General features: G+C 39.8%; 1 protein-coding gene and 1 long non-coding RNA gene across 2 annotated transcripts; one reads left to right on the top strand and one right to left on the bottom strand.

The window, feature by feature from the left end:
* The first annotated feature begins 3,272 nt into the window (after positions 1-3,272).
* eral1 (Era-like 12S mitochondrial rRNA chaperone 1) lies at positions 3,273-11,721 on the top strand. Its single transcript, XM_041240830.1, has 11 exons — positions 3,273-3,494; positions 4,016-4,177; positions 4,725-4,852; positions 5,165-5,242; positions 5,550-5,596; positions 6,094-6,155; positions 6,393-6,505; positions 7,047-7,424; positions 7,674-7,823; positions 8,326-8,406; positions 9,536-11,721. The coding sequence occupies exons 1-11, from the start codon at positions 3,401-3,403 to the stop codon at positions 9,659-9,661; spliced, it is 1,419 nt and encodes a 472-aa protein (XP_041096764.1). The 5' UTR covers positions 3,273-3,400; the 3' UTR covers positions 9,662-11,721.
* On the bottom strand, positions 11,516-13,733 carry LOC121308437. Its single transcript, XR_005948509.1, has 3 exons — positions 13,259-13,733; positions 12,029-12,241; positions 11,516-11,695 (listed from the first exon to the last, which is right to left on the bottom strand). It is a non-coding gene; the product is annotated as an uncharacterized LOC121308437 (long non-coding RNA).
* Positions 13,734-13,901: the final 168 nt, after the last annotated feature.

The raw sequence follows: 13,901 nt of genomic DNA, 5'->3' as shown, positions 1-13,901 counted from the left end.
TGTAAAACAGAAAGTGACATGGTTTATGTCCGTTCCATTTAGAATGATGGTGCTTCCACAATGAAGGATTGTTATGTCCATTCCAAACAATCACTATCAGCAGTTGATATTTTATTGTGCTAAAAAACGCAGCCACTTTCTACAGCTAACGTGCAATATGCATGTCTACAGCCCCTTTAATGACAAACACCTGAAACAACATCATATGAACCAATGCCACTGCAGAAAAGGAAGACGAGAAGTACTCATTTTAGCATTGTTTTAGCAGCCACTGAAGCCTCATCTTGCGCAGTTGTTCTGTGCTATCATAATCTCAATCCCAGGGAAGCAGCAGTTCCATCAGGTTATAATACAAAGTTAATGATGCAGAATGGTGTCTTTCTTCATCCCTGAAAGAAGTCAATACAGGATGTTTAAGAACAACGTTTCTAATTATGCCCTTTATATTCAACGCTGGCATGATTGATGATTGTAAAGGAAAGTGTTATTGATCCACTTCACAGACAAGTCACATTGATTCTATGTCTGGATGGAGCTGTATTTGTTTTTGTAGAGGACGGGGTAGGGAAGAAGTGGGGTACAGATTGATAGATGTGTGCTCCAGAAGCAAAAACGAAAGACAGAAATTGAAGGACATTTGAAATTACACATAATAAAACAGGCCTGAAACACGACCTGGACATAGAGCTGCATACATGAACAGTGGTCTGGACCCAAGCATTGAACAGCAGAACTTTAAAAGCTTTTGGGATGTTGCTCAATTCCCTGTGCAAGTTACATAGTCTTAATTAGAGTTGATCTTCATCAGAAGGGTCTTAATATTATAGTCTTTATAACAGCCTGTCACAAGGAAAGAGTTCACTGTGCATTAGTACTTAGAAGAATTTAGTACTATGTTGCACTGGGCACACCCAGTCTGTTTTTCAGTCGAATATAAAGAATTGCTTTTCAATCCAGATTTATCCAGAAATAATGCCAGTATATCCAATAAAATAAACCCTTGATCCCTTAGGCATGTAATACATAGACTGTATGTTATATATTTAAAGGAGTAGGGCAGGTACGAGGGTTTGTATTGCAAAGCACTGTGCTGTATTGAAAATCTCATTCATTTTGACTATAACACCATAGCTGTTACTAAGGTGATGTTTGGATAGTTGAGGCCTTGTTATATCTGAAGGTCAGATCACCATGGTTTTACAGCGCACAGTTAAACTGACAGGGCACTCTATACTGACATCACAATATGTTGTAGGCACTTGGAATAGCAACATTTAGTATTTATATACTGCCACTGAGTGTTTTTATAGTGGAGAAACGTACCCAAGTCTAATTACTGATGATTCACGAGGAACTCAAATTATGTGACGGGCCTTACTAGTGAGATTCTACTGCAGATTTCCATCCCCAACTTCCCCGAAAGCAATTAGAAGCAGTAAATACTGAGGAATGGGCACAGTCTCATTCACCTCCAGAACAATCAACACACTAACCAAGGGCAGCCTGGGCCCTATTGACAATATTAGAGCAGATTTCTATTATTTTGTCCTCTGCTGTACCTTTTCTTCATGTAGCAATGCCATGCATGTACCAAAAATTAAACAGTCAAACACATAGTGGTTGTATGTAATGGATGAGGAGATCTTCAATGGTTAAGTGAATGAAACAAAGAACCTCCCCCAGCTCAGTTTTATCATACTTATGTCTAGTGCAGTGTGTTTCAATAACACTGTGGTTTCTTCGCAGCTGCAAGGCTAATGTGGTAATACAGCAGCTGTTTTACTGCATATCTATCATATAAAGACAGACCTCATTATCACTACATTTATAATTAGACAACAAAATTATAGCGCAGGGAGATTACAGCTGAATGGTATTCTTGCGGTTTGCTTGCTCTGTTTTTAGATAAGTAAACGTTGATTTAATTCTGTTCTGGTGACTAACAAAAATGCTTCAAATTATTCTGTTCAGACTGCCGGGAGGCGGTTGTCGAACAAGCGTTATAAATACATATTTAATCACGGTTCTGCAATTCTAATTCCTGAATTGTACCCCTGATGTACTGCCTGTTAAGCACAGAACATGCCTTTCGTTCAAAGTACACTATTTAGCTTTCAAAAAGGATTAAGTTTATATGGAGAAATTAGCATAAGGACAGCTGAAATAGTGTGACACATGGATTAGCCATGTGACCTGACAGTTCTCCTAACAGTGCTTGGTGTCCCAGAAACCTGGGATCTTTATTCCTGTAATGTGACTTGCCAAAAGCAGAATAAAGCAAACCTGGTACTGATCTCTTAATCACTTAGCATAAAGCCTGTTAAATTTTGTCTTTTATCAGACATTGTATATAATTATATACAATTATTTTTGCTGTTGTTTTATGAGTCAGATTTACATTAATTTAACAAAAACACCCAATATATCTGAGTTTGTTCACTCTTTTTTATGTTTTATTTCGGTTTTAAAAATAGAATTTTGATATATATTTTTAAAAAGTTGTTTCCCGTGAAAATGTCACCTTTATTAGTGTCTAAAATGTTATCAATATAATAAATAAATACACCAATCAGGGCTTTTTTTTTTTTTTTTTTATTTTTTTTGAGGTTAACCAAGGCCATTTTATTTAGTTCTGAGTGACTGAACGCCTTCAAAATCTGCGTGCCTGCAGATTAAACTTCCTGTAGATGCTGTAAAGAAACTGGATAGTCAACAAGGCCGTTGAACAACATTGTCCACAGATGGGTAAACTAATAAAGGATGTAGTATTAGCTTGAAAGGTCAAGTAGAACGAAACAGGCATTTTAAGCCTACTTTACACAGTGCGATTAGCTTTGTGTGATGGTGTTATTTTAGAATGGTGTTTACTAAATGTAGGTGTAATTTTTCAATTACAGATTCTTGTCGCAATTGCTACATGTAACCACGCAGTGGTACTGTGTGCTATGTAGGGGAGACCAGGCTTTCTAACGTGTTTCTTTACCATGCACTCGCAATGCTTTCCTCCACTTTGAGTCGTTTAATTGTGACACTATCGTGCAAAGTGTATGCTGCACGGTTTATGCAATTGTAGTGCAATCACTCGCTTTATACAGTTTGACAGTATGCACAAATAATAAACACAGTTTAACCTCAAAAGTCCAATAATACTGCACCTCTTCTCCACTTGGCAGCGCTGTAGATTTAGTGTCTTACTCGAAGTAGACTCGTTGTTTCACACAGGCCTTCTTCTTATAATATCCCCAAATCCTTTGCAAACAATATGGCTGCGTCGTGGTAGAAAACGTGAATGCATATATAAACAAACGCAACGGCTACACTAACCTTGGGGGGGGGAATATCTTAATCTGAAGTAAATGGCCATAAACCTTTGTCAACGCCCAAGCAGTACACACGAAGAATGATTTTAACGCGGTGCAGCTCCGTGCTCTGCAGGGCTCTGCGGTGTGCTGTGTCGCAGCGGCTTGTCAATGCTTCTGCAGTGTCCCAATTGGGTCAGTATGGATTCCTCGTAGGATTCTAGTACATTTAAAGGACATGTTTGTTTGGGGGGTTTTGTAATGCTTTTCTTTAGTACTGCATGCAAAAAAAACCAAAAGCAAACTTCTGTTGTTGTCACCTGTGTTCTAAAATGGTAAAATAGATACTGTCAACCTATTTAGCAAAACCTGTCAATTGTTACTTACATATATAGTGTAATTTTACAATATAAATGCGGTACCCTTTTCACTTTCAGTTGATGCTTGAAGTATTATTTTCTGTTGGACAGTCTGGGTAGGTAGACTGTATTTCTTTCCAGTTAGCACAACACTTCTTCACACGGTGTGCCATCCTGTTTAATAAACCCAGTCAAAGATTATTCCCTCAGAAAAGTATTCTGCGGTGTAAAGGAAGAAATGTACAGTTGGATTCAAACACTTGTTTTTTTTTGTTTTTAAGAATAAAATCCTACACAGTTGTACAAAACTAGTAATAAACTAGCTGAATCTCATTAAATGTGTCTTCATTTTTTAAGGTACCGTTTCCAGTCCGCTTAACAGAAATGCACTGAGTGTCACGCATTCGCCAGCCTGTTTTATCGCCAGTGACTCAATGCTGGGTCAGGTAGTCGGTGGCAACAGAAAAGAAAAGGAAGACAGCTTTGGCCACCATCCACCTCCAGTCTCCACAAGTAAAGGTACATTTCCTATTGGTTGTTCTCAGAAACTGGAACAGCAAATATAATGGAGTAGAATTAAACACCTTCCAGGTATACACCTGGGAAACAGAAATGTAAGATGGCTGTTTCACATCAAGGTTAGGGGCTTCTGTATATTATTATAATGTACACTGTCTGGGACAAAGCAGATTTATCTTACATGATAACCTTAGGCAGATCAAATTAGACAACATTTCCATCCACTGTTGTCTAGCAAGGATTGGGGAAAAAGGACTCCTATTGCATAGCAGTTTGATCCATTCCTGGTTTTACAATGAGTTTGATAAGACACACCTGAGCTTGTTACCTATACAAAGCGGCTAATCAAGCTCATAGTAAAACCTGGATTTGGTGAAACTGTTGTGAATAGGAGTCTTATGTCCATCCCTGTCTAATAAGATTGCTGTTGAAGCTGCGCTAAGGAAAGCAGAAGCACAATTAAAGTGAAATGTCACCCTGTTGTTCCTCTAACAGTTCAATCACATTGAGGTGACTCTGTCGTATTTACTTGGTTTTTCCTGTTCAGCTGAGCAGACCTTCTTGTTGATAAACCGTACCGATCAGCCAGAGAACGCCAAGGTGTTGAAAGTAGCCATCATTGGAACACCAAATGCTGGGAAATCAACTTTATCTAATCAGCTCCTGGGAAGAAAGGTAAAGTACTCAACCAACGCTGCAAAAACCTGCATACTTAAAAATAAGTCATTCGCTGCAGAATAATAATACAACAGTCTGTGTGCCATTTCAGTTAAAAAAAAAAAAAAAAAAAAAAAAAAAAAAAAAAAGGGGGGGGGCTTTGAAGCAAAATCTTTCTAATTTAAGCATTGATTTTACTTCCCAAGGCTTGCAAAATTAGCTGGAAGGATATTGCTTATGTCAGTGTTGACTCAATAATGTATGCCAGCCTCTTCTTAGCTAATCAAATACTGTACGAGCTGGGAATCGGTATTTCTTCATTGCACCCAGGTGTTTCCAGTCTCCAAGAAGGTCCACACAACTCGGTCGCGGGCTCGGGGGATCATCACTGAACAAGACACGCAGCTGGTATGCAATGAATGTTCAGACATGTTTCCATGGCGCTGTTGAAGCAGAATTACCTGCACTCTTCTTTACCAGCTGGCTATTGAGTGCTTGTCATGATCTCTGTAAGGAACATTCATGGAATTGTACTCAAATAAATGCTTACATCTCAATACTGTGTATTCTAATTATCATGGCTAGGATGCATTGTTGTGTCTGCACCGTATGTTGATGTTGAAACCTGTTCAGTAATAGTGAAATAGTCACTGTGTATCTTGTATATCAGTATGCACGTGTAGATTTTCTGTTGAACTGCCCTGTCTCCATGCAGATTTTGTTGGACACCCCTGGACTCACGAATCCTCTTAAAGGAAAAAGGTAACGACTGCCTCCTTTCTAATGCAATTGTCTTTCAGGTTTATTGAGGAAATGTGATTATTCTATGTGAAAAATATTCAAAGAGTGACAGAAGATGTAACACAATGTGCTATTCTAGAAGGTAAATGACTAGCTGTTGTGCAGTGAGGTGAGCTGTCCACTGCTGTTGTCTGTGGAAACGCAAATGCCAACTCTGCACCCCCTGTGGGCCCCTATCCAAGATGAGCAACTTGGCACAACCAGGATTCAAACCAGTGAGCTCCTGATCGTATGAATCGCCCTATACTCCAAGCATTGACAGGATCGGTGACTGGGGAATACTAAAGCTAACAATCTAGTCAAATAGACCAGTGCTTCGTGCCTTCACCAGTGTCAGCCGAAGTGTTTGCTGTGTTGCTGAAGCTCTCATGCTCTTATGAGAGCAGACCAGTGCATGTGTAAATGTGAAAGACAAGTGACCGCTCATATCAGAGACCTCCCCTTTGTTTGTGCTGCAGGCATCAACTGGAGAAATCCCTGCTCTTGGACCCATGGAGCTCGGTCCAGGAAGCTGGTTTAGGTGCGTACGCTGCCGCAGTGCGGAGCTGATCCCTCCTCTTAACCTAGTAGTGAAACGCATTCAGGAATGCAATATTCACTGAATATTTGAGCAAGGCATTGTTGGAGTAATAATACATCAGACAAGTCTGGATTAGTGTATATAGCCTTTCTGTTTGTTTGAGTCAAGTTTCCCATTCACCATACATTGAAGAATTCAAGAAGCAGACAGGTGCGATCTTTCAGCTGTTTGTTTTAGTGCTGGTTCTAGTGGACGTCTCGGACCAGTGGACCCGCAACAGGCTGAGTTTTGAGGTGTTGCAGAGCCTTGCCAGAGCTCCAGATATCCCTGCTGTTCTTGTGCTGAATAAGGTACTGTACCAAAGCACCCTTACAGTGCATTTGAATACATCAGTCTATACATGCCTGTAAAACCATTCTATTTCAATTCCAAGGGTACCACATTTAAACATGTACAAGCTTTGGTTTACTTTAATACCAAATAACTTGTATCCATTATACTTAAACACATGATTGAAATCTTTTAAATCTTAAAAGGAGTTGACATAGTTAATCTATTACTTTAAGTGCAGTACAGAAACCAGGTCCAGAGGACACTGTTGGAAATTAAGAGGAGATAGACTTAGGACAGAGGGAAGGAGACATTTCTTTACACAGAGAGTGGTGAGGGGATGGAATGGGCTGCCTGGTCATGTTGTTGAAGCAGAAGCACTGGGATCCTTTAAGACCCAACTTGACAAACTTCTGAGATCAATTAGCTACTAGGACAAGCTTAGATGGGCTGAAGAGCCGTCTCTCGCTCGTATATCTTCTTATGTTTTTATGTAAATTCATTTTTTATTTGGTTGTGTAGACTTGCTTTTGGAAAGCTTTCCTTTTTTTTTTCGTTTAGGTGGATTTGTTAAAAAACAAAACCCTGCTTCTGGATATTACAGCAGAACTCACAGAAGGAACAGTAGGTGGAAAGAAACTCAAAATCAGGACGCCTTTTAAATCTGGGAAAAGAGACAAGAGAGCAGACTGCAAAGAACCTGAGCTGGGACCAAAACAGCCTGTACAGTGGGACAGCCTGGAGGACACTGCCATGGACTCTGAGGGGCAGCTCAACGACCAGGCAGGGAACAGAGAGACAGCAAAGAGCAGGCAGGAAACTCAGGACCAGCTGAACAAAGAAACGCTGAAGGAACTGAAGGCCAAGGTTGGGTGGCCACATTTCCGTGAGGTCTTCATGCTGTCTGCAGTGAACGGGGAAGAAGTAGAAACACTTAAGGTATCATTTTGAAATATACAGCATTGCAGGAATGTTCCATACGAGCTAGAAAGAGGTCTGGATCCACATTTCAATGAAATGAAAGTCTTTTAAATACCCTTCAGTCACTGACTGTAGCCAGTTCCTTCTGCACAATTTCTTTACAAATGAATTAAATCAGTTGTTTTTAAGGAGTGCAATAGAGATTTGTGTTCAGGTAGTGTCAATATTTGTATCAGTAGAGAGAGTCTGATTTCCTCCTTGTTGCAGCGTTACCTGGTAACTATGGCTCAGCCAGGCTGCTGGGAGTTCCACAGTGGAGTGCTGACGGACCAGGACCCCCACGAGATCTGCAACAACATCATCCGGGAGAAACTCCTGGAGTACTTGCCACAGGAGGTGCCTTACAACGTGGTCCAGGTAGCCTTCCGACAGCGCAGCGTTACCCACCACTCCCCCAGCCTAGCTAAGTGGAGCGTCTTGGTTTGAAGCATCTGTTGGCTTTGCTGGGACACATTGCCCTTTTTGATTCAATATCCCTACGTGAATAAGTTTTTATGTTCTTTTTGAGGTACACATACGCATGCGTAAGATGTTTGATGACATCATTGTGGGTACACAGCTCAATCTGTGAGACTGTGGGATCATGTGACTCCCTTGAAATTGGCCTTACTCTCTGGAAACGATGTAGTACCAGGAATAATGAAACGTTTCTTTTTCTAGTGTGGTGCTTGAAAAATCTACATATTCCCAATTCTGTATAATGATTAGGGGAGTAGCGCAAATGTTTCTAGGTTTCCAATCCTAATTAAAGTGATTATACTGTTTTTGTGTTAGGAATTGTAATTGTTTTAAGTATGTATGCACAGCAATGCGTAACAGAATTTGTCTTTCATTTCTTGACTTCATTTCTTTTTTTTAGAGCATTGAGATGTGGGAGGAGGGAGAGAACGGAGAGCTCATAATTCTTCAGAAACTGTACATGAAAAAAGAAAGCCATGTGGTAAGTGAACCGTTCTGGCACCAGCTACAGCTCTCTAGTCATACACTGCAAAATAAATCGCAAAATCTTCCTTAGGTAATTATCTTGTCCCAATGTCAGATAATACTTCATTCGGATTTAAATGTGTCTTTTTTACTTCAAAAAAATAATATCGGAAAAATGTAATTCAAGAAAACTTATAAAACAAAACCGAGGTCCATTTGAATCAAATAAAAAAAAAAAAAAAAAGAGAGAGATGCTACAGTCGTTTTCTTTATGCAATAGTGAACAAAAAAGTTTTGTAAAAATTAAAAACCTTGTAGTGTTTCTGGCTAGCCTAAGGGGGGGTGTAGCACACGGGCTGAGGCTGCCTCATTCAGACTGCTCTGTCAATGCGTCTCCACACTGTCATCCCCACAGAAGAGTCCAGGCACCATGCATTAACCCTCTCCCTGTCTTTCCTGGAGGTCATTAATCAAAGCCCTGGTTCTCGCTTTGATCCTAGATCAGATCACGTAACCGAAGCATATTTTAGGATGTTTCGTCAATCGAATAGCTAGTTTCTTATTTGTCTTTTGATCAAAATGACCAGTGATCGGCAAGGAAAGGATTTATATCTTGCCTGAAACCATTACGCTGTCTAACGAGGGAGGGTAGCTGTCCTGTCCCTCTGCCTGTGGCTTCCCTGCAGTCAGCCAGTATGTGCGAGCTAATTTCTGGGCAGGGGTACCTGGAAAGGCGAGTGTAAAATATGTGTAATGTTGTAGTGCTGTCTAGTCGGTTTTAATAAATCTCTTGCATGAGTTTCGTGACTGAAAGGGATTGAAGTTGCTTTTTGTTTTAAATGAATTAATCAAAGCAGCTGCACACGTCTCTTGTGATATGAAGCTTTGTTGTAGCAGTAACCCTCCTTGTAAAATGATTTCACAGAATGTTTCTTTTAAAATGGAGCTCTGGTTAATACCAGGACAAACACAGCACTCCCAGGAAATGCATTTTAAACTGATTTCAGGTGTTTAAAGAATGTGGTGCCGTGAATCTGTTGACTCTACCGGTCAGACAGACCGGTAGAAACTTCAAGCACGTTTTTCTTGGTTTGAAAAAGTAGGACTTATCAGTTACTGACAGTGGCGTTTGTTGTTGGTTTTAGAAAATGCTGATTGGACAAGGAGGTCAGCTGATCGGCAGGATAGCCCGGGAGGCTGGAGAAGACCTGATGAATGTGTTCCTGTGCGACGTCAAGTTAAAAATCTCAGTCAAAGTGAAGAAACAGTAAACGCTTTCCGTGACGAGGTTTTTTGTATCTTAAAAGGGGTCTAATAATGGCTGTAAAATAACACTGGAAAACCAAGTTTTTCTGAAAACGCTCATGTGCTAATGAGGCAGTTCGTAAAAGTTATTACCCCTGAAAGAGCACCCTCTGCTGGTCAAATGGGGACGCTAAATACAGGACCGCCCTGTCACACTGTTGCTCAACAGCGCATTATTACGGTTTGCAATGTTGCAGCATTTTTTTTTTAACATTGTAATATATTGTTAAATCAATGCTGTTGTATTCAATTGATTTAATTAGTGACTGATCTAAATACTGCTGTCATTTATCACTAAATAGGACCTTGCCCTCTGGCATTTCACACATTTCTACAGATAATAAATCACAAAAGTAACACATGTGCACTGTTAGAGGTTTGATTTTCATAACCTTGGTACAAATTCGCTCAGCAGCAGCATTTAGATCTGCTGTTGGGTAGATCTATATCCCAGTATCTTTGTAATGGAGTAAGATCCAGTCCAATTGTCTAGCCTACTGTTTATGAATACAAATTAAGGCACTTGCTGCCATCAGAGGAGGAAAGAAGGTTTAATAGAGAGCTGGTTATAATAGAGACGATCTTTGATCTCCAGTTTGCAAAGAACTCGCCTAGAGAGTGAGCTTTTTTTAATCAAGCTTGGACTTTAATCTGATTTCAGTTGATTAGGTGTACTGTACTCCATTTAGCTTGTCAGCAGCTAGTCATTTAAGAACCTGCTTAATTGGTTTCTATTTAAAATGCTGCCTTTAGTGCTTGCAAGGCATGCAGCGCCCAGAGGGAGGAGGGTGGTGGAGGCTGGGAGATCATTCTGAAAGGTGGGTTTGGTTTATCTCTTATCTAGCAGACCTGGGGTTGATCCTGGCAGTAATAGCATGCAAGGGGCTTGGGTGCCTGTAGATAAAGCCAGGAATGACGTGGAGACCGGGCCCCGCCTATGAGCCCCCTCCTTGTTTTCAGAGCTTGCACAAGCTGATAACTAGCTAGGGGTGGAAAACTAGAATTCACTTTCCAGCACGGCAGGGCTCCCCCCCCACCCCATGCTATCAAGGTCATCCTGGTAGCACAGCGGTCTAGTAGTCCAGTACAGCAAAGCCGTGTGTACAGTGTGCAGGCTGACAGATTTAATAATATCAAACATTAGCTCCTATCCATCTTATTAAACACTTGCATTTCAAAATTAAAGAAAGGTGTGCAGTCCCTTACACCACATGATGTTTCAGGGCAAAACAGGACGCCCGGGGGGGGGGGTCTTGGCTAGAGAACTAGCAAGAAACTGCGTCGGTGTATGATGCAGGACCATCTGATTTCACATAGAGTAGTTTATTTCAAATTTTACCACCTGTTTTGTAACATTTTGAACTGGGTACCCAGGCAAATGCTTTGTGACTCTCAGGAGCTAGTTGTACAAAACATTTGTGTTTTATATCTTTAACACACTTTATGATGATTAATGACACTTTATTAATGAAATAACCTTTAATGCAGTGCAAGTGCTTCCCCAGATCCTGCTTGCCTCATTTTATGAATTAGGGCAGAGAATGGTTTATCTTGCTTGTTTAGATATACAGCAGCTTAACCAGAAGATGCCAGCCAGTGCTGGAGGGAGGGTAACACAGCACCACAGTGTAGTTTATGCAGAGACACATTCTCCTAACACCACTGTAGTGCTTTTGATTATATTGGTTATTTTTAAAGCATTCTGTAAGTCTACCAAACAAAACCAACTCATTTCATTAAGTGGATTGCAATTTGAAGTAACGATCTTTGAGAATCTTATATTATAATAACTGGGGAAAAAAAAAAACAATGCAGACGAATTATTGAAATATGAAACTTTATTATTTTGTTGTCCGGGTTCAAGATTTTTATTTTTTAAACAGACATCAATTAAATAACTTAATAATGTGTTTCAATGCCACTGTCGGTTATGCTTAGTTATATGTATTTTTTATAACATAGCTTTTTCAAATGTATAAAGAATTCCTCCTGTGTGTTACCTGCAAATAAACAGAATGACAACAAACAATGTTTGAAAAGGTTTTATTATGTGCAAAATAAGTCTCTTCCGTCGTAAATCGTAGCCAACTCATATTCGAAATGCTTAAAACGTTTCTACCGCCCGTTATTAGTGACCAAAATAGACTGAAAACTGGATTTGTAAAATAAACCACAGCTAATTAATCAATGCCATCCATTGATTAATTCCTAAGTTTAATACATTCAGCAGTTTCAGCAGCATTAGCAATGGAAACAGATAAACCGTAGGTCCTGGGACTAAGCGGATGCCGTCACTGGGAAGCTGCTGTGAGAGGGAGCAAAGTAACCCTTACCATCACTAAAGCTCAGTAATGGTAACGGTTTGATCGCAACCCCCCCGAGATCATCGCCGCCTCTCGCTCCGTCTCCTCCGCACTGTGCTGCCCTGACGCTGGGGAATGAAGCCCTGGGTAGTACATCATCTATACTGTAGTGTCGATATAGCAAACTTACAGTATAAGATGATATCCTATCCAGAACACAATGATACCGCAAACACACTGTGCCTGAAAAAGAAAACAAAGCCAGTTTGACTGGCTTTTCAGCTGCTCAAACTAGATTGGGCTCATCGCCCTTTTTGCCTTTGAAGGCACTGTTCATTATTACTGTTAATACACTGAAATGATTTAGTTGTCTGCTGACTGATTTTTCACAGCATGTAACTTAGAAGGTACCTTGCACTCGTCAAAGTGAATGTCTAAGAAGTACTAGAGCTGCAGGGTGTTCTGTTTTATGTCAAAACTAAAATAAGTGACTAAAGACTGTTAAATGATGAGTAATGCTAAAAGTCAAGGGCTTGAACAAGATAATGGTAACCCATACTTTTGATTGTAATTGAGATTATACAATCAATAACCTGCAGATTGCACTAGGAGGTGGCAATGTTACACAATAATTCCTTTGATTCCATTTTACAGACTTACCCTTGTCCCTTCAAATATGAAGAATATGATTTGTAAGCAAAACAAAAAAGCCTTCCCAGCATAACCTAGTATAATAAAGAAACAAATTCTAGATCAACGCTAAAAGTTGTGTGTTTCATGCTTTTAATGCAATAGAGTTAAAGGGGTGTTTAATCTAAATCTAAAAGACTCACCCATTGTCTTCAGTTTAATCAGTTTTATTATATATTTTTTTGTTTTTTACAAGAATGGAGAAGTGAAACCATTCTAACCATTGCCAAAGCCTAGATTTGACATAAGCTGCATTGTGGTAAAACTATAAGAGTCAGCCAAAATGCATGCAGGACAATGTATCCTTTCTTATAGAATTAAAACTTCCTTTCCGGTCGTCAACCGTCTGCTAAGCTACCGTTTTGAAGTGACGAGATGAGAGCGCAGTCTGCCTTTGTGCTAATGCCATATACAAATGCATTTATTTTTACAAACAGGAGTGCAGCTGTGAAAAGCACCTTTTTAAAAAAAGCACCAGTTTAAAAGCCAGAAGTGTATTACCGTTTGCAATTAGGCCTTTCACAGGTTTCCAAGTTCTACTGACTAGCTCAAACTGCTTAATCCACTTACCCCTCGTTCTGTTTTTGTAGTCTTCCTTTAAAAGGTGTTAATGGCAGCTTAATGACACTTTTACAATGTGCTGCACCTTCACACTCCCGCTGGCTCCTGGACACATTGCAAGCAGCACTTTCCAAACCTGCCTTATAGTGCTGCTGCTTCATTTGCATATTATGATGCGCTCAATACCAGGCCTGCCCTTATCAACTCTCTGGTTTTTTTTTAGCCAATGAGGAACTCTTTTAATATCAGTTGCTGAAAGTGACTAAACCCAGCTCATCTTCTCTAAAATGCTTGTGTAGTTCTTATATTGCACAATCTTTATGTTACATTCATGTTTTGTGAGGTTACAGTATTGACCCTAGGCTGCTGTTTCATATCACTGGTGCTATAGCCAGTGTGGTTCATCTACTATGAGCAAAGGTTTTGCATCACCCTGTAGAACTTACATATTTTGCTTCAAAAGTCGAATGAAACCTGCTGAATAATGTTACCTTAACATATTGAATTACACACCGTTGTAGTTTTCCATGTACTTAACGAAAAACTGGCACAAATTGTAAAATGTGACATTTCTACTGTTATTCAACTGAACTACTATTATGGCTTTGTAGACTTTATCATATCATTTAGTAGTTTCTTTGATTACATGATG

Source organism: Polyodon spathula, unplaced genomic scaffold (assembly GCF_017654505.1).
Source record: "Polyodon spathula isolate WHYD16114869_AA unplaced genomic scaffold, ASM1765450v1 scaffolds_696, whole genome shotgun sequence".
NCBI classification, from domain to species: Eukaryota; Metazoa; Chordata; class Actinopteri; order Acipenseriformes; family Polyodontidae; genus Polyodon; species Polyodon spathula.
Note: the sequence above shows the minus strand (reverse complement) of the source record. Positions and strands in the feature narration are given on the sequence as shown.

Coding starts and splice junctions, on each gene's coding strand:
- eral1 (XM_041240830.1), top strand. CDS start 3,401: ATGATTTTAACGCGGTGCAGCTCCGTGCTCTGCAGGGCTCTGCGGTGT. Junction 4,178..4,724: donor TCCAGTCTCCACAAGTAAAG/GTACATTTCCTA, acceptor TTTCCTGTTCAG/CTGAGCAGACCTTCTTGTTG. Junction 8,407..9,535: donor TGAAAAAAGAAAGCCATGTG/GTAAGTGAACCG, acceptor TGTTGGTTTTAG/AAAATGCTGATTGGACAAGG.